The sequence below is a fragment of the Phacochoerus africanus genome, chromosome 15 (assembly GCF_016906955.1).
Source record: "Phacochoerus africanus isolate WHEZ1 chromosome 15, ROS_Pafr_v1, whole genome shotgun sequence".
NCBI classification, from domain to species: Eukaryota; Metazoa; Chordata; class Mammalia; order Artiodactyla; family Suidae; genus Phacochoerus; species Phacochoerus africanus.
In genome coordinates, this window is record NC_062558.1 from 40,579,458 (window position 1) to 40,603,971 (window position 24,514).

General features: G+C 45.7%; 1 protein-coding gene across 2 annotated transcripts; it reads left to right on the top strand.

Moving 5' to 3' along the window:
- The first annotated feature begins 27 nt into the window (after nucleotides 1-27).
- On the top strand, nucleotides 28-24,186 carry DYNLL1 (dynein light chain LC8-type 1). Of its 2 annotated transcripts, none has more exons than XM_047760013.1 (3): nucleotides 28-325; nucleotides 22,129-22,266; nucleotides 23,754-24,186. In XM_047760013.1, the coding sequence occupies exons 2-3, from the start codon at nucleotides 22,135-22,137 to the stop codon at nucleotides 23,889-23,891; spliced, it is 270 nt and encodes an 89-aa protein (XP_047615969.1). In that variant the 5' UTR covers nucleotides 28-325; nucleotides 22,129-22,134; the 3' UTR covers nucleotides 23,892-24,186. The 2 variants fall into 2 exon arrangements, with proteins under 2 accessions (XP_047615969.1, XP_047615968.1); XM_047760012.1 differs by lacking the exon at nucleotides 28-325 and adding an exon at nucleotides 21,777-21,920.
- Nucleotides 24,187-24,514: the final 328 nt, after the last annotated feature.

The window sequence follows — 24,514 nt, forward strand, 5'->3', positions numbered from 1 at the left end:
CAAGCCGGCGCCCCCTGTAGGTGCAAAGTGGGACCGTGGCGGCTGGAGAGAGCGAGACCATGGAGTCGGGCGTTTTGGATTCACTTCAGTCACTCGCCAGCTGCGTGGACTTGGGCAAGTGACTCAGGCTTCCTGGGCCTCAGTTTTCTCCCTCTGTAGCGCTGTCTACCTCATAGGCTTTTGTGAGCACTTACTGATATGACGAGGGTGTAGAAACCAAGGCAACCCCCGCGGGCCGTCACTCCGCGTGCGGGGCGCCGGAGAGAGGAAGTCGGCCGGGGCCTCAGGGCGACCCCCCAGCAGCCATCGCGGCCCTCAGCCTCAGGTCTGTAGCCTTCCGGGCCACCCTGTCCCTATTTTACTGTTGCTTAGAACTAAGGGTGTAAGGCGGGCTAAAATGGGTGTGAGGGACCTGAGGTGGGCCCGGTAGCTTGGACTCGAAGCTTATCGGAGACTAGGAGGAAGTAAAAGAAACAAAACTATAGCGACCGTCATTATAGAGTGCTTCTCAAGATCTGTGCTTTTAATCCTCACCCAGCATGGAGGGATTGCAATGTCACAGGTGAGAAAACGTATGTATCCTAATGGGGTTGGGTTTAGAACCCATGGCTACGCTTTCCAGCCTGCGCGCTGAGTCCTTCAGAAGCTCAGGAGCTTAAGGTAGTCCCGTACTTTGGAACGTTTCCACATTTACATTCCATAGTGCAAAGCACTGACGTTAAAAGAGTGAGGCCTTGGAGTTCTCCATCCTGGCTCAGCGGAAATGAATCTGAATAGCATCCATGAGGATGCAGATTTGATGCCTGGCCTCGCTCAGTGCGTTAAGGATCCAGCGTTGCCCTGAGCTGTGGTGTAGGTCGCAGACGTGGCTGTGGTGTAGGCCTGCAGCTGTAGCTCCAATTTGACCCCTAGCCTGGGAACCTCCATATGCCACGCGTGTAGCCCTTAAAAAAAAAAAAAAAAAAAAAAGAATGAGGCCTTGCATCTAAAGAGTCTTGATCTAGAAAGATGTTTCATGTTGAAAATGAAACCTCTCTGAATTGTTGGATGGGTAGATATGTGAGAAAGTAAACGCACCAGAATGTTAACTGTAGAATCTAGATGACGGGTGTATTCAGTGTGTTCCCTGTACCATTCTTTCAACCCTTCTGTATATTTGAAAACTTTCCTAATAAAATGCGGGAGAAGTTCCTGTCCTGGCTCAGTGGAAATGAATTTGACTAGTATCCATGAGGATGCAGGTTCCATCCCCGGCCTCGCTCAGTGGATTAAGGATCCCGTGGTTGCCCTGAGCTGTGATATAGGTTTCGGACTGGGTTTAGATCTGGCGTGGCTGTGGCTGTGGTGTAGGCTGGCAGCTACAGCTCCGATTTGACCCCTAGCCTGGAAACTTCCATATGCTGCCAGGTGTGGCCCTAAAAAGGCAATGAGTAAACAAACAAACAAAGTGGGGGGAGTTAGGAAATATAAAGATATTCCATTAGTGCCAGCAGAAGCAAGAGAATAAAACCCAATATTTAATCTCAATGTAGTTGATTTGTAGTTATACCATCTCTTAGCCTTTAAAAATCAAACAAACAAGAGTTCCCACTGTGGTGCAGCAGGATTGGTGGTGTCTCTGGAGCTCTGGGACGCAGGTAAAATCCTCAGCCCTGCTCAGTGGGTTAAAAGATCTGGTATAGGTCGCAACTGAGGCTGGGATCTGAGTCTTGGGAACTCCATATGCTGCCAAAAAAAAAAAAAATCAAACAAATAAACAAAAAATTCAGAGTTAGCTGGTGGCCTAACAGCTAAGGATCCGGCATTTTCACTCCTGTGGCTCCAGGTTGGATCCCTAGCCTGGGAACTTCCACATGCCGCAAGTGTGGTAAAAAAAATATTAGTCATCCACACATAACTATTAGTGTATAATAGCCTTTTTGGAAGACAGATTGATGGTATATATCAGGCCCTGACCATATTCATATACCTCTTGATTCAGTAATTGCACTATAGGATTTTATCACAAGGACATAAATTCTCAATAAATTTTGTATGTTCATTGCATTTTGAGCAATTAAAAACATTAAACCTTGATAATAAGGGAGTGGTTCAAACAATAATATTGAATGTTAAGTATTAAATGTTTTGAAGTATATTAAGTTCATGCTAATTTAGTTATAATTAAAATGAGTTTAAAGTAGTGTACATATACACATATAAGTATATATTCTGAAGGAATCTATTAAACTGGTCAAAGAATGCCATTGTGGGGACTTTCACTTTAAATGTCATACATCTCAGTAAAGTTGAAGATTGTTATTGCAACTGTGTTTCATTTTTATATTCTGGGGGAAAAAAAGGAAATGTTATGCATTTATTATTCAGTTCTGTACAAGAGAATACATCATTTTCATTGCTTGTAACAAAAAAAAAAAAACACAGAAGAAAATAACCTTCCAAATGTTTGTGGTGATATCTCTTGCTGGAAATGATCTCTGTATTTTTATTTGTGCTTTTCTGTGTTTGTGAAATTGTCTGTAATTAGCATGTACTACTTTCGTACTTGGAATAAAACAATAAATTATTTCTAAAATAAAACAGAACCATCTGTTGGGTTCGGGATCATGTAAAGCTTCTAGCTGTTCTTTGCTAATCTTCAGAAGGCAAGCAGGAAAGAGCCCTGGCCAGAGTATATAGGAGCTTACATATTCTAAAGGCCTCCTAAAGTCCAGATGCTTCCTCATTTGGAGGGGGTGTGATTAAGTGTGTATGTGTGTGTGTGTACACACATATACTGTTTTGGCCATGCCCACAGCATGCAGAAGTCCTGGGGCCAGGGATTGAACCCTCACCACAGCAGTGAAACACTCATTGAGCCACCAGGGAACTCCTGTGCTTAGATATTTTGACACCACCCTCTGAGTCCTACCACTCCCACATGATTGTTGCCTGGAAAGTGCTGTTGAAGACAGTTGGGTTGTCTCTTAGGGAGAGAGAAGTGGAGTCAGCTAAGTGACCTAATAGGACTTCAGGTATAAACAGTAATGATTCAGCTTGTATTATGCAAAGTCTTGCAGCTTGCCATCACCAAAGGGGTTCATACCTAGCCTAGATGTGCCCAAATGTGAGGATGTGACAGGCATAGCCTTTCTGGATTAGGAGGAAGACAGCTAAATTGCTTGGAGTCATTTGTGATCATCCAGGGAAACCCAAGGTGGATTTTGTTTCTGTGAGCCCAGGTACTAATCTTTGTGAGTTGGAACCCAAATGAAACCAAAATTGTGGCCTCATGTTTAAGGGACCCATGGACCCATTCTTTGCTCAGGCCAGAGATACTAGACAGGAACACCCTTTTGAGCCTTTGCTCATCTGGTTATTCAACATCATCAAGTGCATACTATAATTTAGGCTCTGTATGCATGCAATAATACCACTCTGTCTTCAAGGTGTCTATTCAAATTGCTATTCAAACAGTCATTTAGAGCACAGTTGTGATGAGGGTAAACTGCTGTGAGACCACCTAACCTAGGCTTAGAGAGATTATAAGGAAGGCTTCTAGGAGGAGATGTTTAGGTTGAGCTAACCATAGGAGATAACCTTAGGGAGGAAGGGGAGGGCTTTTCAGACAAAAACGACAGGAGGAGTGATTGCCCATATCAAAGAGATCTTGGCAGACCACGGGCAACCTCCACCGCCCTACAGTATGGCTGAGGCAAAGAATTTGAACAGAAAAGAGAGAGAAGGAGCTGGGGCCGGGACTTGCAAAGGCTAGTAGACTGTATTATGCAGTTTGGACTCCTCTGAGGGCAGTGAGTAGCCATTGAAGGATTTTAAGGAGATACGGTGGGATGAGACCTCTGTGGGAAGTGGCAGCTGAGAGGGTGGGAGATAAGGAATAGAGGGGGAGACCGAGAGCTAATTTGACTGGAGGGCTGCTGCAGGATAGTAGGGAAAGGAAAGGGAGATGGAGAAAGATGTGGCAGCAGCTGCCTTTATAGGGAAGGTAGGAGAAAGAAGAGAGAGAATTAAGGGGGCCAATGTAATAATATTGCTATATAATGGCAGTGTAAGCCCCCCCCCAACCCCATGACTTCCTTAGAATTTATCATCCATTAATGGTTTTAGAGTTGGATTCATATTTTTCTGGTAAGATATGTGCTCAGATTAGCCCCAGGTGGCCTATTGACTAGCAGATTCCACGGTAATGTGGGTGTAGGTGTGGGGAGACCACTGTCATCATCCAAGCAAGAGATGCCGGTAGCCTGATGTAAGGTGATCGAGGTAGATGCTAAGGAGATGAGATGTCCCAAGGACACAAAGTCATAAGACCTGGAGGTATGAAGTCCTGGGGGATGAAGAAGAAGGAGGAGTCCAGGTTGATTCCCAGGTTTCTGGCTTGGGGTACTGGTTAGGCAGGGGTATCATTCTGAGATGGGGACTTAAGCAGAAGGAATTGATCTGCAACCAGAGGGACAATGATGGGTTCAGAAATGTGTAGAGGACATAAGAAGGAAAGTGTGGTGGCTTTAGGCTCTGTGTGCCTAGAAAAAGAAAACACCTGAAAACAGAATTCCAGGTGCATGACCTGGTGTTGATGGAAGGGCATTGGCATCCTAAGCTACATGGGATAGGCCTGCCCCTTCTACAGGGAGGAGCTTTCACTTAAACTCTATGGGAGCACCATGAAATACATCATTCCTAATGTGATGATAAGAATGTCACCGGTTGGGATTGTCTTCAGCTGGAAAAGAAGCGTTTGACCTTGGGAGACTGTAAAGAGTTAATGCATTTCCCATAGCAAGCCACTTACTCCCTACTAGGGAGTAGGGCAGTGCCCAATAAAAAATAATAATAAAACAATTAACGCTAGGGATAAAACATTCTACAAACCTGCGCATCTGGTTTCCTCCCTTTCCCTATGACATCAGCCCTCTCTGGCATGCCAGCAAAATGTTTTCTTCTCTGTCAGGCTAGTCATGATCTTGTCCCAGACCCTGGCCCCTGGGAACAGTGGGCAGAAGAGGAAGTGATGGGAGAGTAACCCATCGGTGGGAAAATGAGTCATCTCAGAGAAACTGGTCCAGGCTGGCAGGGAGGGCTTGGGTTGGGTGGCTGCGAAATGTTTCTGGTCACTGCACCCTGGGAGCTTTCTGTCATTCTTTGCCACTATGTTTGTGCAACAGAGTAAAATGAAACATTCTGTGGAGCTACATAATTAAGAACCAAGCCCTGAAGGGGAGGAAGGGGAGAAGCAGCAGCAGAACCAGGAGGTTTGGAGAGAGCTTGGAATGGGGTGCAGAGAGCTTTAGGGAAGCAAGTGCCATGTGTGGGAGGAGGAGAAGGATGGGGAAGATAATCCAAGAAGAGTTGCAGTACATTGTGAATGCTATCCCCCTTCAGTGTTTTCATAAAAGACTGCAAGAAATCACTAACATTTTCAGTTATTTTTGGGTAATGAACTGATGTTTTTTTGAATGTGGCCAGTCAGGTAGGAGCACAATGGCCTGGTTTTGTATGAGGTACATACACCTAAAGCAGTGAGGGTGTTGAATTTTGTAGCAGCCTCATGGCTTCATTTTTGCCAACTTGGCTGCTTTCTGAGATGAAGTTCTCAAATAGGTTGTCATGTCAGGGCTTCTTTTTCTTTGATCCATGGGCTTCAAGGATCAGCGAGCCACTACCTTCCCACCCAACCCCCACACGACCCTACAAAGTTGTGAAAGTTGTAAATTTGGCGGCAGACTATTTGTACATGAGCAGGAAAGTCTTGATTCTGGAAGAATATCAATGCAGTAGAATTTTGTGTGATGATGGAAATGTTCTCTATCTGGTTCTGCATGGTAACCACATTAAGCACTTGAAACATGGCTGCTACAACTAAGAAATCAAGCTTTTAATTGTAATTAATTTCAAAATGTGGCTAGAGTCTCCCATACAGGACAGTGCAGTTTATCCTTTTCAAAAGTCTGTAAATCCATACCCCCTAACTCCCCCCTCAAAAAGGTTAAGAACTGGAGTTCCTGTTGTGGCTCAGCAGGTTAAGAACCGGACTAGTATCCATGAGGATTCGGGTTTGATCCCTGTCCTCACTTGGTGGGTTAAGGATCCAGCATTGCCGCAAGCCGCAGCAGTTCACAGACGCGGCTTGTGTTCTGAGTTGCCTTGGCTGTGGTACAGGCTGGCGAGAGCACCTCCAATTTGACCCCTAGCCTAAGAACCACTAGGACTAATCCTTTTCCCTTTAGAGCCCTGTTGTGTTGGCACATGGTAGGTGCTTAATTAACATTTGTTAATTTTATTAACTGTTAATTCAAGAAGAATTACTCTAGCTCCAGAAAAGGGGATTAAAGTACAGAATGACAAATGGACTTCTCAATTTCACCAAGTTTTATTTTCTATGCCCCAAATTCCTTACCCTCAGCCCAAAACTTTCCCCCAAATATTTGCCACTCTGTCACATACCTTGGAAAACTTACTTTATGGCAGAGTGAACGAGAAACACAGGCACAGGGTAGAAGGGGTATGAAATGATTAATGACAATGCTGATAATGTTTTGTTTTGTTTTGTTTTTGATGCAGCAAGAGGGTGCATTGATTTCATAGAATTCTAACTTTTGCAACTCAATTTTGTACTAAGCAGATTTTTAATGAACAGTGTCAATATAATTTGGTAATGGCACCTTAAGAGTGAACACATTCTTTAAAGGTAAAAACACATGCAGACTATCTGGAGATTTTATAGAAGTAAAAGAAAAAGAGAGAGAAAGAAAGAAAGGAAGGAATTCTAAGTCATATCTCCCCCTGTGCTAACATGTGCACAGTAGCTGAATTTTCTTCTGTCTGGCTGAGGCTGGCTCTCCCCCTCAGCCAGCACATGTGCAGGGCTTCTGTGAATGTCACATTGACAAACGTTCCCTGGAGCTAGGCAGCTGGGGACCAGTTTCTTTTGTTATTCCAGACTTCTGTGGGCTGCCAGTTTTTCTTGTCATGGCACACTCCGTGGCGGTGCCTGCAGGAGTCCAGTGTTTTTTTTTTTTTTTTCCCCTTTCGGAAGGCTTTGACTCCAGCTCTAAATGCCCAGGCTCGTATATGTGGCATCCGAGACTCTGGTGGTTTTCCCCATTCCTTGCCCACTTGACATTTGTCCACTCATTCAACTGGGTATTGGCTGAGTCACAGAATGGGTGGGGACACAAGAGTGATCAAGAACCACACCTTTCACAGACAACTAAAGGGCAGCAGCAATGGGTGCTCCTGCAGCTCTTAACCCAGACTGAATGGAGTGCTCAGGGAAGACTTCCTGGAGAGAGTGGCTTCTGAGCTGAGACTTGAAGTACCAGTTGGTGTTAACCAGGTACATGAGGAGAGGAGAAGAAAAGCAATCTAGGCAGAGGAAAAAGCACATGGAAAGAAAGCTTGGAGGACAGAAAAGAGCTTGGCTTTGGGGAAGCTACTTAGCTCAGCATAGGTAGGTGGGGCTGAGGGGTGCTGCTTTCTCACTCAAGAGCCACCAGTGACTTAGGGAGAGAAGCCCTAATGTGAATCAGAGCCTGGATGGGTTAGATTATACGTGTAACTGCTAAGTATTTCAGCTGCTCAAACAAATGTTTATTGTATATCCCTGACTAGGATGATTGTAAAGGGGATGAGACACTGGGGCTGGGGGCAGGGAGAGCCTGAGGGGAAAATAGGCTCACAGTCTCAGGGGAGCTGGGCACAGCAAAAGGGTGCTTGTTTGGAAGCCAGCAAGAAAGCAGAACAGGACCACACAGAAATCCAGTGATCCCTCCCAGGCCTGATGGAGAAGGGCTGCAGCGGGGGCTATATTCAAAATGCAAGGATGTTTATTCATAACTATAATTCCCTAAGAAACTGGAAGCAACCTTGAGGTCTACCCAGAGTGGACTTGCTGCAGGGGAGATATGCAGTTCTGAATACCACACAGACGTTAAGAAGACCAAGTGCATCCGTATAAGTGAGAAGATCTTCAATATAGTCATGACACACCTACTGTGCACACTATGCTAGAAGCTAGGGGCCCAGCAGTGGAGGCGACAATGTCTGCCCCACTAGAGCACACCCCATCTGCACCCCCTTATCTTGGCTCTTTGTGATCTGCCTCCACCCGTCACTCTCTTATCTCCCATTACTCCCAGATTCCCAGCTTCTCCAGGACCTGCTGAGTCTGAAAGGCTGTACTACATCTTGCAGGGGCTGCTTCTCCTCTTTGAAATACTGACTTCTCCACTGTCACCTCCCCAGCCTTTTGTCTGGCCAAACTCTCCTTGGTCTTCAGGTTCCTGACTTAGTAAGTTCAGATTTAGTGGTGCTCAGACCTGTGTGACTCTGGTCTAGAACTTTCCTCCCAGTTTGTACCTCTGAAAGGCCTAGGTGTTCCCTGTGGCTCCTTTCACTCTTGCAGTGTTTTGCTAGTTGATTTGTCTGAGCACATCCTAGAATCATTTAATCAAGTTCTATTTGGCACCTTCTGGTTCTTTTGATTGGAATGGTGTTACATCTATGAATTTACATGGGGAAAAATTTTCCATTCTTGCTATATTTGGCCTTCCCATCCAGAAATTTGGTATCACATTGTATTTATTCACATCTTTTTTTCTTTTCTCCCATGTGTGGCTTATAATTTTTATGCTTATTAAAATCTGTATCTGTAGCACTGTGCTGATACCCAGGGATTACCTGTGGTGTCTTTTTTTTGTCACCACCTCTGATACCAAATGTGTGTGTCGTTTTTCCATATCAATTCTTTAATTCTCCAGCTCCAACTTGGTGTCCAGTAACTCACTCAATTCTGACACTCCTCAGAGTTAGTGCAGACCCCACAGATTAAGGGCTTACCCTCAGTTTAGATGCCAGCCACAAATGGGGTTATCAGTGGACACACACATCTTCCTGGCTGACTATAAACCTGGGGGTTCTTACAGACTGAATGTTTACGTATATCCCCCCCCAATTCATATGTTGAAACCTAACCCCCCTGTGTGATGGTATTAGGAGGTGGGGCTTTGGAGATATAATTAGGTCATGAATAGGATTAGGGCCTTATAGAGAAGTCCTCAGAGAGCTCCCTTGCCCCCTCCACCATGTGAGGACACAGGGAGAAGATGGGCATCTCTGAACCAGAAAGTGGGCCCTCACCAGCACGTGCTCATGCTGGCACCCTGATCTTGGACTACTAGTCTCTAAAACCTTGAGAAATAAATATTTATTTTTTGTTTTTATTTTTTTATTTTTTGTCTTTTTAGGGCCATACCTGTGGCATATGGAGGTTCCCAGGCTGGAGGTCAAATCAGAGCTGTAGCTGCTGGTCTACATCACAGCCTCAGCAACACCAGATCCAAGCCACGTCTGCGACCTACACCACAGCTCACGGCAACGCCGGATCCTTAACCCACTGAGCGAGGCCAGGGATCGAACCTGCGTCCTCATGAATGCCAGTCAGATTCATTTCTGCTAAGCCACAACAAGAACTCCAATGTTTATTGTTTATAAGTCGCCTAGTCTAAGACGTTCTGTGACAGCATCTTGAATGGACTTAGACAGGAGTCGTGAGCATGGAGGTAGTATTCAAAGGCTTGAAAATGGAAACTATGAGCAGTGGTCCAAAGACATGTCTGGGACACTTCTTCTTTAGAGGTTAGGGAGAAGAGGTAGAGCAAGTAGATGAGGCTGAGGAGGAGCATCCAGTAAGACAGGAGAAAAATAGGACAGTCCCGGGGATGTTGGAAGCCAAGCAAAGAATGAGCTTCAGAGAGGAGGACAGCAACTGTGACACATCATTGAAAGACCCTGAGAACTGGCCACTGGATTTAGCAGCATAGTGGTTACTGGTGACCTCGAGAAGCTCTTTTGGTGGAATGGATTGAGGAGAGGATGGGAAGAGTCTTTGTCTGTTCAGACTGCTTTAACAAAATACCATGTGTCTTATTCAGTGTCTACTTCCTCCATACAACATGTAAACTCTGTGAGGAAAGGAGCCAGGTCTGACCTACTCCCATTCATGTCCCTAATGCCTATATGGGAGCCTTGTACCAAGTACCAAGTAGGTGCTCGATAAATATCTCCTTAAGAAATGAACAGGTGACCAAGACACAGAGCAGGAACTCTCAATGTTTATCCTCTAAGTGGACAAAGCACTTAGGCAGGAAAAATTAAATAAGTAATGGAGCTTCTCTTGGGCAGGTGCCGAGGGATGTGCATCTCTGTGCCTAGCACCTAGCTCGAGGCCTGGCCCACAGTGAAGCTCAGAGAATGTTGCTAGCTGAATAAGCATTACCTCTTCCATCTACACATACTCCTCCCTCAGTGGTGATCTCATCAAGTCCCATGGCTTTAAATCTCATCTGTAATCTGATGACTCCCCAAATTATAGCTCTAGCCTGGACCTCTTCCCAGAACTCATATATCCAGCTGCATATTTGACATCTCCACTTGGAAAGTCTAAGAGGCATCTCAAACTAACATAGCCAAAACAACTTTTGTTTCTCTTTTGGCCAGCCTTCCCCATCTCAATCCATTCTTCTTACTGTTCTGGCCACAAGTCTTGGAGTCATGCTTGACTCCTCTCTTTCTCTCAGACCTTGCACTCAATTAATCAGCAAATCTGTCAACTCCACCTTCAGCATATATCCAAAATCCAACCACCTCTCATCAGCTGCCTCTGCTGCTACCATCCTGGTCTAAGCCACCATCATCTCTTATGGGTAACAGACGGACGATTGCAGTAGCCTTTTCCTGGCCCCTGCTCCCACTGGCTTCTCCATACTCTATCCTCCACCTAGTAGCCAAGTTGTCAAGTCTTAGCTCAAATGACACCTTCTCAGAGGGGCCTGTCTGGAAACCTCTGTTTAAGACAAGGCCCCTCTGTCACCTTGTGTTCTCTTATTCTATTTTTCATCCATTGCACTTCTCGGAGTCAAGCATATTTTTACTTTGTTTTTATCTTTATTTTCTTGCTAGAGTATACATTGCATGAAGAAAAGGTTTTGCCTGTTTTGTTCTCTTATGCATCCCTAATAGGGTTCTGGTTGCCAGTGATGATGTGTGGGAAGGTGGAGGTTTCCCCCACACCAACAAGCAATTCTCTGGATACCAGCTGAGTGTCCTTCAATTCAACTCAATTCTGACACCATCTACTCAGAGAAAGCATCAGATTTCACTGTCAGGGGTTCAGTCCTACAAGACTGCCCCTCAAACCCGCTTTAGATGCCAATTGCAAGCCCAGGTTGTCACCTGCTCTTTGACCAACTGGCTATAAGTTAGAGGTTCCTGCAGTCCCTCTTTGAGTTCAATTAATTTGCTAGAAGCTGACAAACTCAGAGAAACATTTTACTCACTAGGTCACTGGTTTATTATGAGAAGATGTAATTTAGAAACATCCAGGTACTTAGGGCAAGGTATGGGGAAAGGGTGAGGAGCTTCCATGTCTTCCGAAGGTGCACCACCTTCCCCCATTTCCATGTGTTCAACAGCCTGGAAGCTCTTTGAACCCTGTCCTTTTGGGTTTTTATGGAGGCTTCACTACACATGCATAGTTGTAACCATTGGTCATTGGTGATTGAGCTCAATCTCCAGCCCCTCTTCTCCTTGGGGAGGGTCAGGGTGCGACTGAATGTTCCAACCCTCTAATCCCATGGTTGGCTTCACTGACAGCCAGCCCTCACCTTAGGTGCTTTCAAAAGTCATCTCATCAGCATAAACCCAGTTGTGGTGGAAAGGGACTTGTTATGAATAACAAGACACTCATTTCACCTTATGACTCTGTAGCGATTTCAGGAACTGAAGACAAGAAATCAAATATTGTAAAAAAAAAAAAAAAAAAGATGCTCCCTTTGCCCTTGTTGCTCAGGAAATTCTCAGGATTTTGGGAGCTGTCAACCAGGAACCAAAGACTACATATATATTTTTTGTCATAAATCATAATATCACAATGCCCAGACCCAGAACAATAACTGACACCTAATTCCTGCTCAAAAAATCTCATGGAGTTCCCCTTGTGGCTCAGTGGGTTGAACTAGCATTCATGAGGATGCGGATTCAATCTCTAGCCTTGCTCAGTGGGTTAAGGATCCAGTGTTGCTGTGAGTTGTGGTTTAAGTCACAGATGCGGCTGGGATCCCACGTTGCTGTGGCTGTCCCCAGCCCAGGAACTTCCATATGCTGCAGGCAACACCCCCCCCAAAAAAAAACAAAAAGAAACCAAACTCTCAGCAATCATGAATGAAAGTTTGAGTTCTAGAGAGTCTGCTTTTCTCCCAGTCTGTTAAGAACAGAAATGCCAGAAATCAGATACCAACTACCTGTCCCTTTGTCTGGGTTTAACTCAAAGCCACTTTGTGTATGATTTTTTTTTTTTTTGTATTTTTAGGGCTGCACCCATGGCATATGGAAGTTCTTAGGCTAGGGGTTGAATCAGAGATGTAGCTGCTGGCCTGCACCACAGTCCCAGCAATGTGGGATCGGAGTCACATCTGCAACCTACACCACAGCTCATGGCAATGCCAGATCCTTAACCTACTGAATGAGGTCAGGGATCGAATCCGTGTCCTCACGGATACTAGTCAGGTTCATTACTGCTGAGCCATGAGGGAACTCCACACTTTGCATATAATTAAATTTGAAAGTAAGGTTACTAGTGAGTCAGAGGGGGCTCCTGGATTCAGGTCCTGCCTCTTGGTCTATGCTGGAGGGAACTTGTTCTGTAATTGTTGGACATCCCATCCCTTTGTCTGTAAGTAGAGCTGCCTGTTTTGTGGCCCTTGCATGGAGCTGTGAGTTTGGGATCTGTAACATTCAGATTCATCCTAGATTATTTAGAGCACTGGTTCTCAATGGAGGTGAGGGTAGGCATTATAATCTCTCAGGGGACATTTGGCGCTGCCTTCAGTCCTTTTTTGGGTAACAGTGCATATGAGGCGCAATTGGCATCTGGGGGCGGGGGGTAGAGGCTAAGGATGCTGTTAAACATCCTTCAATGCACAGGACCCTCACCCCCCAACAACAAAATACTTTCTTGTTCAAAATGTTGCTGCTGAGGTTGAAGAATCCTGCTTTAAGTTACCATTAATGACAGTTGGTTGTGGGAGTTCTCTGGTAGCTAGTGGTTAGGATTTGGTACTTTCACCACTGTGGCCTGGGTTCAGTCTCTGGTTTGGGAACTGAGTTTCCACATCACACCACTGCACACCATGGCCCCCCCCCTCCCAAAAAAGAGATAATTGGTAGCTAGCATCATTGACCTTTGCCTTGTGCTAAGTCCTCTACTTTACATGCACCATCTCAATCTCTAAATTGTCCCTGAGAAACAAGAACTATTATAATCCCCACTTTACAGGTGAGGAAACAGGCTCAAGAGAATTGGACTCACTTACCTAAGGTCACACACCTTAGTAGGGGCAGGGTAAGTGGCATACCCAGTTCTGCATGGCTTCGAAGTCTATACTTTTAGCCTCTTCTCTGGGTTGTTCTGCCCACTGATGGGGAGCTGAGGAGGCCCACTAGGTCTCTCTGAATATGCCTGAATTTATCTGCTTTCCCCATGGACAGGAGGCCGAGCAGTGAGTTTTAGGAGATGTCTGTCCATTCAGGCAAGGCATGGCTATTGGCTACAGGGAGGATTTTTCTTCCCTGACTTGTCCCAGGCTGTCCAGCCCCACTCTCCCTGCACTGCAGTACAGCACTTGGCTCCAAAGCTCAGTTCCCCTGCCAGCTCCAGGCTAGTGCCAGCCCTTCTCCATGGGGAGAAACTTTCTAGATTTAGACCTAGACCTTGTACACTCTCCCATGGAGCCTCTCCTTTCTGGACAGGTGTTCTTTTTTTTTTTTTTTTTGTCTTTTTGTTATTTCTTTGGGCTGCTCCCGAGGCATATGGAGGTTCCCAGGCTAGGGGTCGAATCGGAGCTGTAGCCACTGGCCTACGCCAGAGCCACAGCAACTCGGGATCCGAGCCACGTCTGCAACCTACACCACAGCTCATGGCAACATCGGATCTTTAACCCACTGAGCAAGGGCAGGGACCCGAACCCGCAACCTCATGGTTCCTAGTCGGATTTGTTTTTTGTTTGTTTGTTTGTTTTTTGTCTTTTGTTGTTGTTGTTGTTGTTATTTCTTGGGCCGCTCCCGCGGCATATGGAGGTTCCCAGGCTAGGGGTCAAATCGGAGCTGCAGCCACCAGCCTACGCCAGAGCCACAGCAACTTGGGATCCGAGCCGCGTCTGCAACCTACACCACAGCTCACGGCAACGCAGGATCGTTAACCCACTGAGCAAGGGCGGGGACCGAACCCGCAACCTCATGGCTCCCAGTCGGATTTGTTAACCACTGCGCCACGGACGGGAACTCCCTGGACAGGTGTTCAGTCCTCAGCTCTGGGGACTACAAGGTCACATCTCCTATACCTCCTTCCAGGTAAGGGAGAGGGCTTGAGCTGATATTTTGGTGACAGAACTCATGGTCCAAGAAAGGGCTTGAGGTCCCAAACAATCTTGAAAAGTGATTGTTGGACATCGCTGGGAACAACACAATCCTGGGCCAGTGGTGGGGTGGAAGTGGAGCAGGCTGTGTTTTTTTCCTGGCCTGTTTTGGGAGGGTAGAGCTCCAGTCCCTGCAAGAAATGCTTCAGTGTGCTTATGAACAATTCCAAAGGGCCTTCTGAGGGCCCTGGGGGAAGTCTGATGGATAAAGTAGAAAGGCAATGTGTTCAGGGAAGATCAAGACAGTCAAGGACCAATCTAGGGTCAAATTTGAGAGGAAGCAATGATGAATTAGTTTGAAATATCCATCCCTTCTTCAGTCCACTCACCCACCCACCCACCCATTCATCCATCCATGCAACATATATTTATGGAGCTCCTGCCAGGAGCTAGGGATGCTGAGAATCTCCAGGGATACACATCAGCTCCCTTTGTCTAGTGAGGTGGGGTGGCTCAGAGGTTCCATCACCATGTGGGACTGTGGAATCAAAGAGACCAGAATTCAAATACCAGCCCTATCATTTCCTAGCAATGTGACCTTAGGCAAGGGACTTCCTCTCTCTTAACCCTATTTCCCTCATCTGAGGGAAGAGACTTAATGGCTCTTGAAATCCACTTTACAAGAGTTGTGAGAAGGAGGTAATGCATCTCAAATGCCTGGCATGTAGTAAGGTCTCCATAACAGCATAAGTACCATCTCCTGGAACTTGCCACCACCCGACAATGAAGGTATTATCTCCATTTAAAAACCTAGAGTTCCCTTCGTTGGCTCAGTGGTTAACGAACCCAACTAGGAACCATGAGGATGTGGATTCGATCCCTGGCCTCACTCAGTGGATTAAAGATCTGACGTTGCCATGAGCTGTAGTATACGTCACAGACACAGCTCGGATCTGGTGTTACCGTGGCTGTGGTGTAGGCTGGCAGCTGTAGCTCCGATTTGACCCCTAGCCTGGGAACTTCCACATGCCGCAGGTACAGCACTTAAAAAAAAAAAAAAAAAAAAAGCCAGGAATCAGTATCCCTCAGAGGCTAACTTGTAGGAGAGCACACAACTAAATGTTTTTCCTAGTTATGATTCCAAAGCTTATGCACTCAGTTTTGCCTCCCCCAACTGGGATTTCCAGTAATAAGAATAGAGGGGAAAAATGCATATTTTCAGGCTCAGAAGGGTTCTCAAGAAAATTTACCAGCTAGGAGTGGAATAATGTGAGTTGCCCAAACGTGGAATGCTACAGAACCCCAGAGGGGCCAATTCAGTGGGACCTAGTGGGGGACTCTTGCATTCATTCCAGGAGTATGGGTTATTCTAGAGCAATTGTTCATCCTCCTTGGGTTCTGAATTATATTTTGCTTCTGATGGAAGATCTAGATTTTCTTCCTGGAAAAGTGCCTGTAAGCACAATGTACATTTTGTCATAATTCCTGGGGACTTGTGAAACCTTTGCAATCCATCCACAGATTCTCTTTAAGAATCCTCCTCTAGGGCAGCATTTCCTAAGCATGGGACACATATCACTAGCAGGGGTCCCAGATCAGTTTAGTGATATGAGGACAAGAATATTTTATATTCTAACATCCATTTATATTTTATAGTATAAAATACTATGAAATACCTTCCATTTATGATGAATGAGACTAGTTTTCCCATTTATGGTAATGATATAAAATTGTCTTTTAAAAATACACATTGAAAGGAGTTCCCATCGTGGCACTGCGGTTAATGAACCTGACTAGCATCCATGAGTATGTGGGTTTGGTTCCTGGCCTCGCTCAGTGGATTAAGGATCCTGCATTGCTATGACTGTGGTGTAGCCGGTGTAGCCGGCGGCTACAGCTCCAATTGGACCCCTAGCCTGGGAACCTCCATATGCCCTAAAAATAAAATTAAAAAAAACACAACACATCGAAAGATATATAGGGAGTTTAATTAAAGAAAAATAATGAAGAAATAATAGTAGAGGTAGGGTGCGAGTATGGCATAAACCAAAATGATTTAGGAAATGTCTATTTAATGGTGTCGTAGTGGGTTTACTTTAGCATCATCTGACCTTGGAAATAACCTATTCTTTCATTCTCTACATCTGCTGGGATGGTTCTGATCAACCAAGAGTACTGTTGATTCTCCACTTTCTTGCCTTCCCATGGAATCCCCCTTGTGCCTGTAATGAGCTGAACCTTCCATGCTGCCCATCACATACTATCTTCATGCAGCACTAAGTGTAGGCATTTTGGTGCCATACCCATTCATTTATTCAGCATTCATTCAGCAAACATCAAGTGCCAAGTAGCAAGAATAGGCCACGCTCCATTCACTCCCAGAAAGTGTGAAATCCCTGGCACCCAAGGATAAGCCAACCTGTGTGAAGTGATGGAAGAAGCACTAGGTTTGGAGTCAGACTAGGATCTTAGAAATCTGGCTCTATAACTTTCTGTGTAATCAAAGGCAGGTCCCTTTCCTTCTGTGGTGTCTTCACTTCTGATACTGTATTTGTTTATTTTTCTAATAACAAATACTACTTATTTTGCACATCAATTCTCCAACATCAACTGGGTGTCCAACAATTCAGTTCTGACACTGACTCCCAGAATTACTGCAGGCTCCACAGGCTAAAGACACGGTCCCACAAGACAGCCCCTACTTCAGATGCCAGCTGTAGAAGGGGTTCCCAGGCTACCCTCACTGCATCCACCTGACCACAAATTTGGGTTCCCATATACATACATGTTTTTCTTAAATTATAGTTGATTTACAATGCTGTGTTAGTTTCTGTTTTTTGTTTTTGGCTATACTTGTGGCACATGTGAGTTCCCAGGCCAGGGGTTCAATCCAAGCCTCAGGTACCACCTACACAGCAGCTATGGCAACATTGGATCCTTAACCCATTGTGCCATTGCAGGAACTCCTGTTGTTTGTTTTTGTTTTTTTTTTTTAATTATACTTCTCTAAGTCTGTTTTCTAGTTACAAAATGAAGGTGTTCAACTAGATAAGAGGTTGCAAACTAGAGGTCCATAGGCCATATCTAGACTGTTTTAAGAAATGAGTTTGTGGCTAACAGTTTAAAATAATGATATTTCTCATAAAAATAATTCATATTTATGGTCTGTCTTGAAAATCAGATGATTTAGCAACATTGGGTCATCATTCCCAAATGGCAGCATCTGCCTGGAATCTTTAAAAGGGATTTGCTATTTGCCGTAGTCCCCGCCACTCCCTATTGACCACCTACCTCACCTCACTCATTAATGTTACCTGGTGGGCCCCTCTATTTCCTTTTCTTTTCCTTTTTTTTTTTTTTTTTTGGCTGTGCTCGTGGCATGTGGAAGTTCCTGGGCCAGGGGTTGAACCTCTGCCACAGTAGTGATCCAAGCCATTGAGTGACAATGCCAGACCCTCAACCCACTGCACCACAACAGAACTCCTGGGCCCCTGTATTTCTGAAGCCCTTTCAGGAGTTGTGGCTCAGCAGGTTAAAGATCTAGCATTGTCACTGCCATGGCTCTGATTGCTGCTGTGGCATGGTTTAGATCCCTGGCCTGGGAACACCCCCATGCCACAAGCAGGGTCATAAATAAATAAATAAAGCCTTTTCAAACCTCCAAATCTATGATACTCAAAGGATTAGGTTACTGTTGACTAGAAACTCCTTGAAGATGGAGCTGTAACTGACTCTGGGTATATATTTCAAGCATCCAAGTCCTGCACAGGGGTGTTCCCATTGTGGCAAAGTGGAAACAAATCCAATTAGTATCCATGAGGATGCGGGTTAGGTCCCTGGCCTTGCTCAGTTGGTGATCCCGTGTTGCTGTGAGCTGTGGTGTAGGTCACAGATGCATCCCATGTTGGATCCCATGTTACTGTGGCTGTGGTATAGCTCTGATTTAATCCCTAGCCTGGGAACTTCCATTTGCCACAGGTGAGGCTCTGAAAAAAAAAAAAAAAGCAAATCCTGCACATTTCTCTGATTGCTGAGGGATATTAATTGCCTTGTCTCACTGTGGGATAAGCAGATAGGACAAAAGAAATACAAAAATACTAGGTAAAGGAATAAAAAAGGCAGTTGGTTCCTGGAAATAACACCCCCCCAAAGATCTCTTGGGGTTAAAAATAGGTTAGAAAAGCATGAGTTTCTGATACTGCTCTTCCTTCACTTTTAAAGAAAATAATTAGGATCAAGTACAGGTTGAGATGAGCATCAAACACAAGGGATGCTAGGGAAGGTAGGTGTTACAAATAGAGGAAAACCTATAGGCATTTATTGAATAAAATCTTATCTGGAGTTCCTGTCATGGTGCAGCGGAAACAAATCCAACTAGGAACCATGAGGTTGTGGGTTTGATCCCTGGCTTGCTCAGTGGGTTAAGGATTTGGCTTTGCCTTGAGCTATAGTGTAGGTCTCAGATGAGGCTCGGATCCTGCATTGCTGTGGCTGTGGTGTAGGCCTGTGGCAACAGCTCCGATTTGACCTCTAGCCTGGAAACCTCTGCATACTGCTGGTTCTGCCCTGAAAAAAAAAAAAAAAAAAAAAAGCCACAGCTGCAGCAATGCTGTCTCCACTGTGCTGGCTGGGGACTGAACCCCCATCCTAGCACTCCCCAGCCGCTGCTGATCCCATTGTGCCACAGTGGGAGCTCTAGACCTGGTATTTTAATTTTTTTAATTTTTAATTTTGTTTTTTGTCTTTTTGCCATTTCTTGGGCTGCTCCCGTGGCATTTGGAGGTTCTCAGGCTGGGGTGGGATCAGAGCTGTAGCCACTGGCCTACGCCAGAGCCACAGCAACGTGGGATCTGAGCTGCATCTTCGACCTACACCACAGCTCACGGCAACGCCGGATCCTTAACCCACTGAGTAAGGCCAGGGATCGAACCTGCAACCTAATGGTTCCTAGTCAGATTCATTAACCACTGAGCCACGTCAGGAACTCCCAGACCTGGTATTTTTAATTTAATACATGCTATGTGGCAGATGCTGAATTCCATGCTGAAGATGTAACAGTGAACAAATTAGGCAGGGAAAGATAGACTATAACGAAGCAAATAATGAGAAAATTCATGTGAATTTGTTCTGAAGGAATAAGTGAGGCAGGTACAATGGAAAAAATAAAAGTTATTTCAGTAAAGAGTAACTGAAGGGTGGTGTTAGAAGGTGAGCAGAGATGGTTCTTTAGGAAAGGAGGCATTTGAGCTCAAATCTAAATGAGCAGATGTTATGCCAAGAGGGAGGTGGGAGGAAAGGGGTCCCAGGCACAGCTGCTATGAGGAATAACTGACTGAATGAGAAGCACTTGGCCGTAAGCAACCACTCAGTACACAGCTGCCGTTCTTATGACCTCATCCCCTTTAAATACTCTCAGCTCCTATTCAAACAAGAAGAAGCTGGCCAAGCCATAGATCAGAGGGATTTTATATTTTTCCATATATATATATATATATATATGAAAAGTAAAGGCCTGTCTGGCATCACATCAGATTCCATAGCTCTGAACCATACGCACAAGTCAGGTAGGAGCACTAACCCAGCCATCCAACTTCTTCCTCAGGAGTGACATGTATAGAACTACTTTCAACTTCTTCTTCAGGAGTGACCCATCCTTTAACTCCTCAAATCCATAATCCCACTACTGGAAACCTGAAATTGGGAAGAGCCTCTTAATTTGATTTTACTGATATGCATAAATTGTACCTGAGTTTCTGTTATTCCCATCTGTGTGCCTCTGATCAAATTGTAAGTCTCTGGGCTAATGAGACTGAGTGGTCAAGTAGAAACAGGCAAAAATGTAAACAAAGCTTCTGATTGCGTTATTGATAACTTGTTTATGGAAGTTCTAAAACACATTAAAGGTGGAGTTCTCTTTGTGAGCCCAACTAGTATCCATGAGGATGTGGGTTTGATCCCTGGCCTTGCTTGGTAGGTTAAAGATCTGGCGATGTGGTGAGCTGTGGTGTGTGTTGCAGACTTGGCTTGGATCCTAAGTTGCTGTGGCTGTTGTGTAAGCTGGCAGCTGTAGCTCCAATTTGACCCCTAGCCTGGGAACTTCCATGTGCCGCAGGTGAGGCCCTAAAAAGCAAGAAAACCAAAAGAACAAAAAGCAAACGACCCCCCCACACACATTTTAGGCATTTAAGTGTTGGTTGTTGAAAACCTTGCCGTAACTGTTCCATAAGCTGATAGTTACTGGTGAGATTCTTCCAACCCTTACTATGTGCCCCAAGTAGTGCTAAGAATTTCAAATGCATTAGTTTATTTAATATTCTCAACAAGCATATTAAGTGGTTTCCTTTTATATTTAGTCCCCCTTTTCCGATTAGAAAACTGAGGTTCAAACAGCTAGTAAATGACTGACCCTGCTCCCCAATCCCCCCTTGCTTTTTCTAACCACTTAAGCAGTTAGTCTTCCTAAACCAGAGAAAATACCTCTGAGGGATGCCTTTCTATCCACTTTGGCCCCAGAGATAAATCTCCACCAAGAAACTCCCACAGGAAAGATGGCCTCATCTGAGCAAGATGCCCCACCCTTGACACACACACTCAGGATTAGCACTTCCAAATCCATTGGGAAGGTCCTCCATCCCCTTAAAAGGAAGTTAGCATTGCCCAGCAGGGAGGCCCCACTCTTGCCGATAATCTAATTCATAAGGAAACCCTCTCTCATTCTTCAGGACCTCCAAACCACAACCCCCCACTGCCGCCATGTTTCAGAGGAAGTCTGGCTGGCTCAATGCAATATGAAAATGCGGTGTCCCTTTTTAAGACAAATTAATAAAAATTTCAAGAATGAGATCGCAGAACATAAAACCAAACCCCGAGGCTCCTCTTCTGCGACTGCACTGGTCACTTCCCCACGAAGCCGGCCCTGCCTCCCCTCACAGATACCCTTTCAATGAAGGGAATCGCTACCTCAGAATCGGTAAATCCTTTTGACGTGGGGTAGAGGTAGGGAGGAATGTAGGATACCCAACTTCCCAAGACTATCCTTATTCGAGAACACACCCTGGGACAACCTCTGTAAATTGAGAATCACTTCTCTTGGTTTGGGAGGACAACCCCTTCGACTATCCTAGCCCCTGGGTGGTCCTCGCTACTCAGCCACTGCACCACCTTAGGGGTGTTTGGGCCCGCACCGCGTGTGGCCCATTGCCGGGGCAACGGACGCCGAGAGCGGTGCATTGTGGTCTGCAACAAAATGCAGGAGAAAGATCCTGAGGGAACCATTCAGTCCCTGGGCCAATGGGAGAGTCTTAGGGGCTGAGTCAAGCCAATAGGGGTGTTCGGCGGGGGGCGGGGCCGGCGGGAACAGGGCGGGGCTTAGGCACTAGGCGGTGGCGGCTAGAGTGGGGCTCCTTAGATGCGCCACGGCTTCGGTAGCGACCGCCTCTCCCGACGGGTCTGATCCTCCGCAGCCCCTCCCCCAGGAGACCGTTGCAGTCGGCCAGCCGCTGCTACTTGGTAAGGCTCGGGAGGGGGTACTCCGCTACCTGGCTTCGTCCCCCTCCAGGCTTCTTCGGTCCGCGCGGCCAGCGCTTCCTGAGAGGCGGGGTGGGGGGCGTCGTCCCGGGGTGGCGTGGGGCGGGCAGAGCGGGCCTGGGAAGCAGGCGCTTTGCAGACGCAGCCGACACCTCAATTCCTTACCCTTTGCCCGGGCCTTGTCCCCCAGGTAACCATGTGTGACCGAAAGGCCGTGATCAAAAATGCCGATATGTCGGAGGAGATGCAACAGGATTCGGTGGAGTGTGCTACTCAGGCACTGGAGAAATATAATATAGAGAAGGACATTGCGGCCCATATCAAGAAGGTGAGGACAGAGCGCGGGCTGGGGGCTCGGGCAGTTTACGCACAGCTGGGGAGAGTAACAATCTGGTTCCATCTCCTTGATCCTGCGTCCCAGCACGCTGCAGAGATCCTAGGGGGCACACAAGGCAGCGCGGGTATGGAGGTTTCTAGAAAAGGATGCACATGATTTTTGCGCTTCTCCTGAATATTAGACCCTGAGCGCCCGAAGTTTTTTTATTACCCAGCTCCGCGGGTAAAGCGCCACCTAGCAACGGTTTCTAGGATCGGGGAGCAGCGGTTCTCCTTTCTCCGTGATTGCTGTGCGGAGGATCCATCTGGGTGTTTGGGAGGGGGGAGCTGCGTGGGTGTTTCCAGCAGGACCGGAGGGAGATCTTGCCAACCTCCAGTGGGGAGTCAGTCGGCAGTTGAGGGGAAAGTGGGTGGTAGTGATGGTGGGGGATTGGTAAATGGCAGTCTGTAGAAAGCTGGCAGGCCTGCCAACTTCTCGAGCTCTGTTTTCTAGAAGGGAAGGAAGCTGGCAGCCTAAGCCGTGGGAGGGTTCCAGTGGGGAATGAGACGATGAAAGACTTCAGATGGAACAGAGATAAATATCTTTTGACAAAGGCAGGCATGCATTGGTCTAGTTAATAAGAATGTTTTTCCCCTTAAATCTAAAAGATGTCCCTGCTGAAGTACAAGAGTAGCCAAATTTTGTCTAACTCACCAGAGACTTGTAAGACTTTCATAGAGAAAGATTAGTTTTGGTCCCTGCCTAGAGTAACCAAGTGAAAAATTAACACTGGAGGGTGGGCTCTGGAAAATTTGTGGCTGCAATTTGCTATACTTGAGAACCAGGTAGTAGATTAGCACCATCAGTATAGATGGAGCAGAAGGGCTATTGACATTAAAGATAAAATTTGCTCAGTTGGCTGTCAGGTTCTTCATCATTCTTTATAGGGACAGTGGAGAGCCAAGTGTCTTGTCTACTTAAAATTTTAACCCACAGCGGATTAGATGCTAATTGAGGCTTTGTTGTTTAGAAGTCTTTTCACATGATCCTGGAATGAGTTACAGGGCAGTATTTTGCGCTAAATATTATTTTCTTGGACCTGGGGGTGCATGTCATACAGTAGGATAGTTATGTTAAGACACAAAAACATAAACTAGAACTGTTGATGTCACCTGCTGTTAATGAATAAGAATATTCTAGAAGTTAACGATGGTGTAATTACCACAATAACAAAGCACTGTTTTTGAGGCTGTCCTTTCTGACTTTTACCTCCCCAACCCCTGTTGTTCCCAGCTTAGATCAGATTGCAAATATGTTTGCATTAATGCACTATGTAGGCGATAAAAAGCTGGGGAACATTCTTTCATTCTAAGAATGTGCAGATGCTGACGTTCCTCTTTTCTGCCCCTACAGGCTTTGCTTATCTAGGAGGCAAACTCTGACCTCTGGTTTAGCGCTAAAATTCTAGTGTTCTCTTTTTCTTTTCTCCCTCCCCCCAGGAGTTTGACAAGAAGTACAACCCCACTTGGCACTGCATTGTGGGGAGGAACTTCGGTAGTTACGTGACACATGAAACCAAACACTTCATCTACTTCTACCTGGGCCAGGTGGCCATTCTCCTGTTCAAATCTGGTTAAGAGCATGGACTATGCCACACACCCAGTGATCCATCCAAAAATAAGGACTGCAGCCTAAATTCCAAATACCAGAGACTGAAATCTTCAGCCTTGCCTAAGGGAACACCTCGAATCTTTGAACCTTTATTGTGTTGCTTTGTACAGGGCCTTCTCTGTGCTAACTTGTTGTGGTTATAAAGCAATTAGCAAAACAGCTTACATTTGTATTTATTTTCTATTCCATACCTCTCTGCCCCATGTGTTTTCTCTTCAAAAACCATTCCTTTAAAGAAAAAATAAATCTGTTGGAGAAGTATGTGTTAGTTATAATTTGTTCCAATAACCTAGGGTTGAAGATGGCCTGTTTGATCTTGAGTAGGTTGGTGGGGGTGAGTCCTTGAAGTTTCTGTGGGATGTAACAGACGATCCAGCACAGGAGTTTCATTCTTAGCCATCCTGCTACTGTTGTGCATAGAAGAGTAATACTCAGAAGTGCATGCTGAGGAGTTCCCGTCATGGCGCAGTGCAAATGAATCCGACTAAGAACCATGAGGTTGTGGGTTCCATCCTTGGCCTTGCTCAGTAGGTTAAGGTTCTGGTGTTGCTGTGAGCTGTGGTTTAGGTTGCAAGTGCGGCTTGGATCT

Coding starts and splice junctions, on each gene's coding strand:
- DYNLL1 (XM_047760013.1), top strand. CDS start 22,135: ATGTGTGACCGAAAGGCCGTGATCAAAAATGCCGATATGTCGGAGGAG. Junction 22,267..23,753: donor TTGCGGCCCATATCAAGAAG/GTGAGGACAGAG, acceptor CCCTCCCCCCAG/GAGTTTGACAAGAAGTACAA.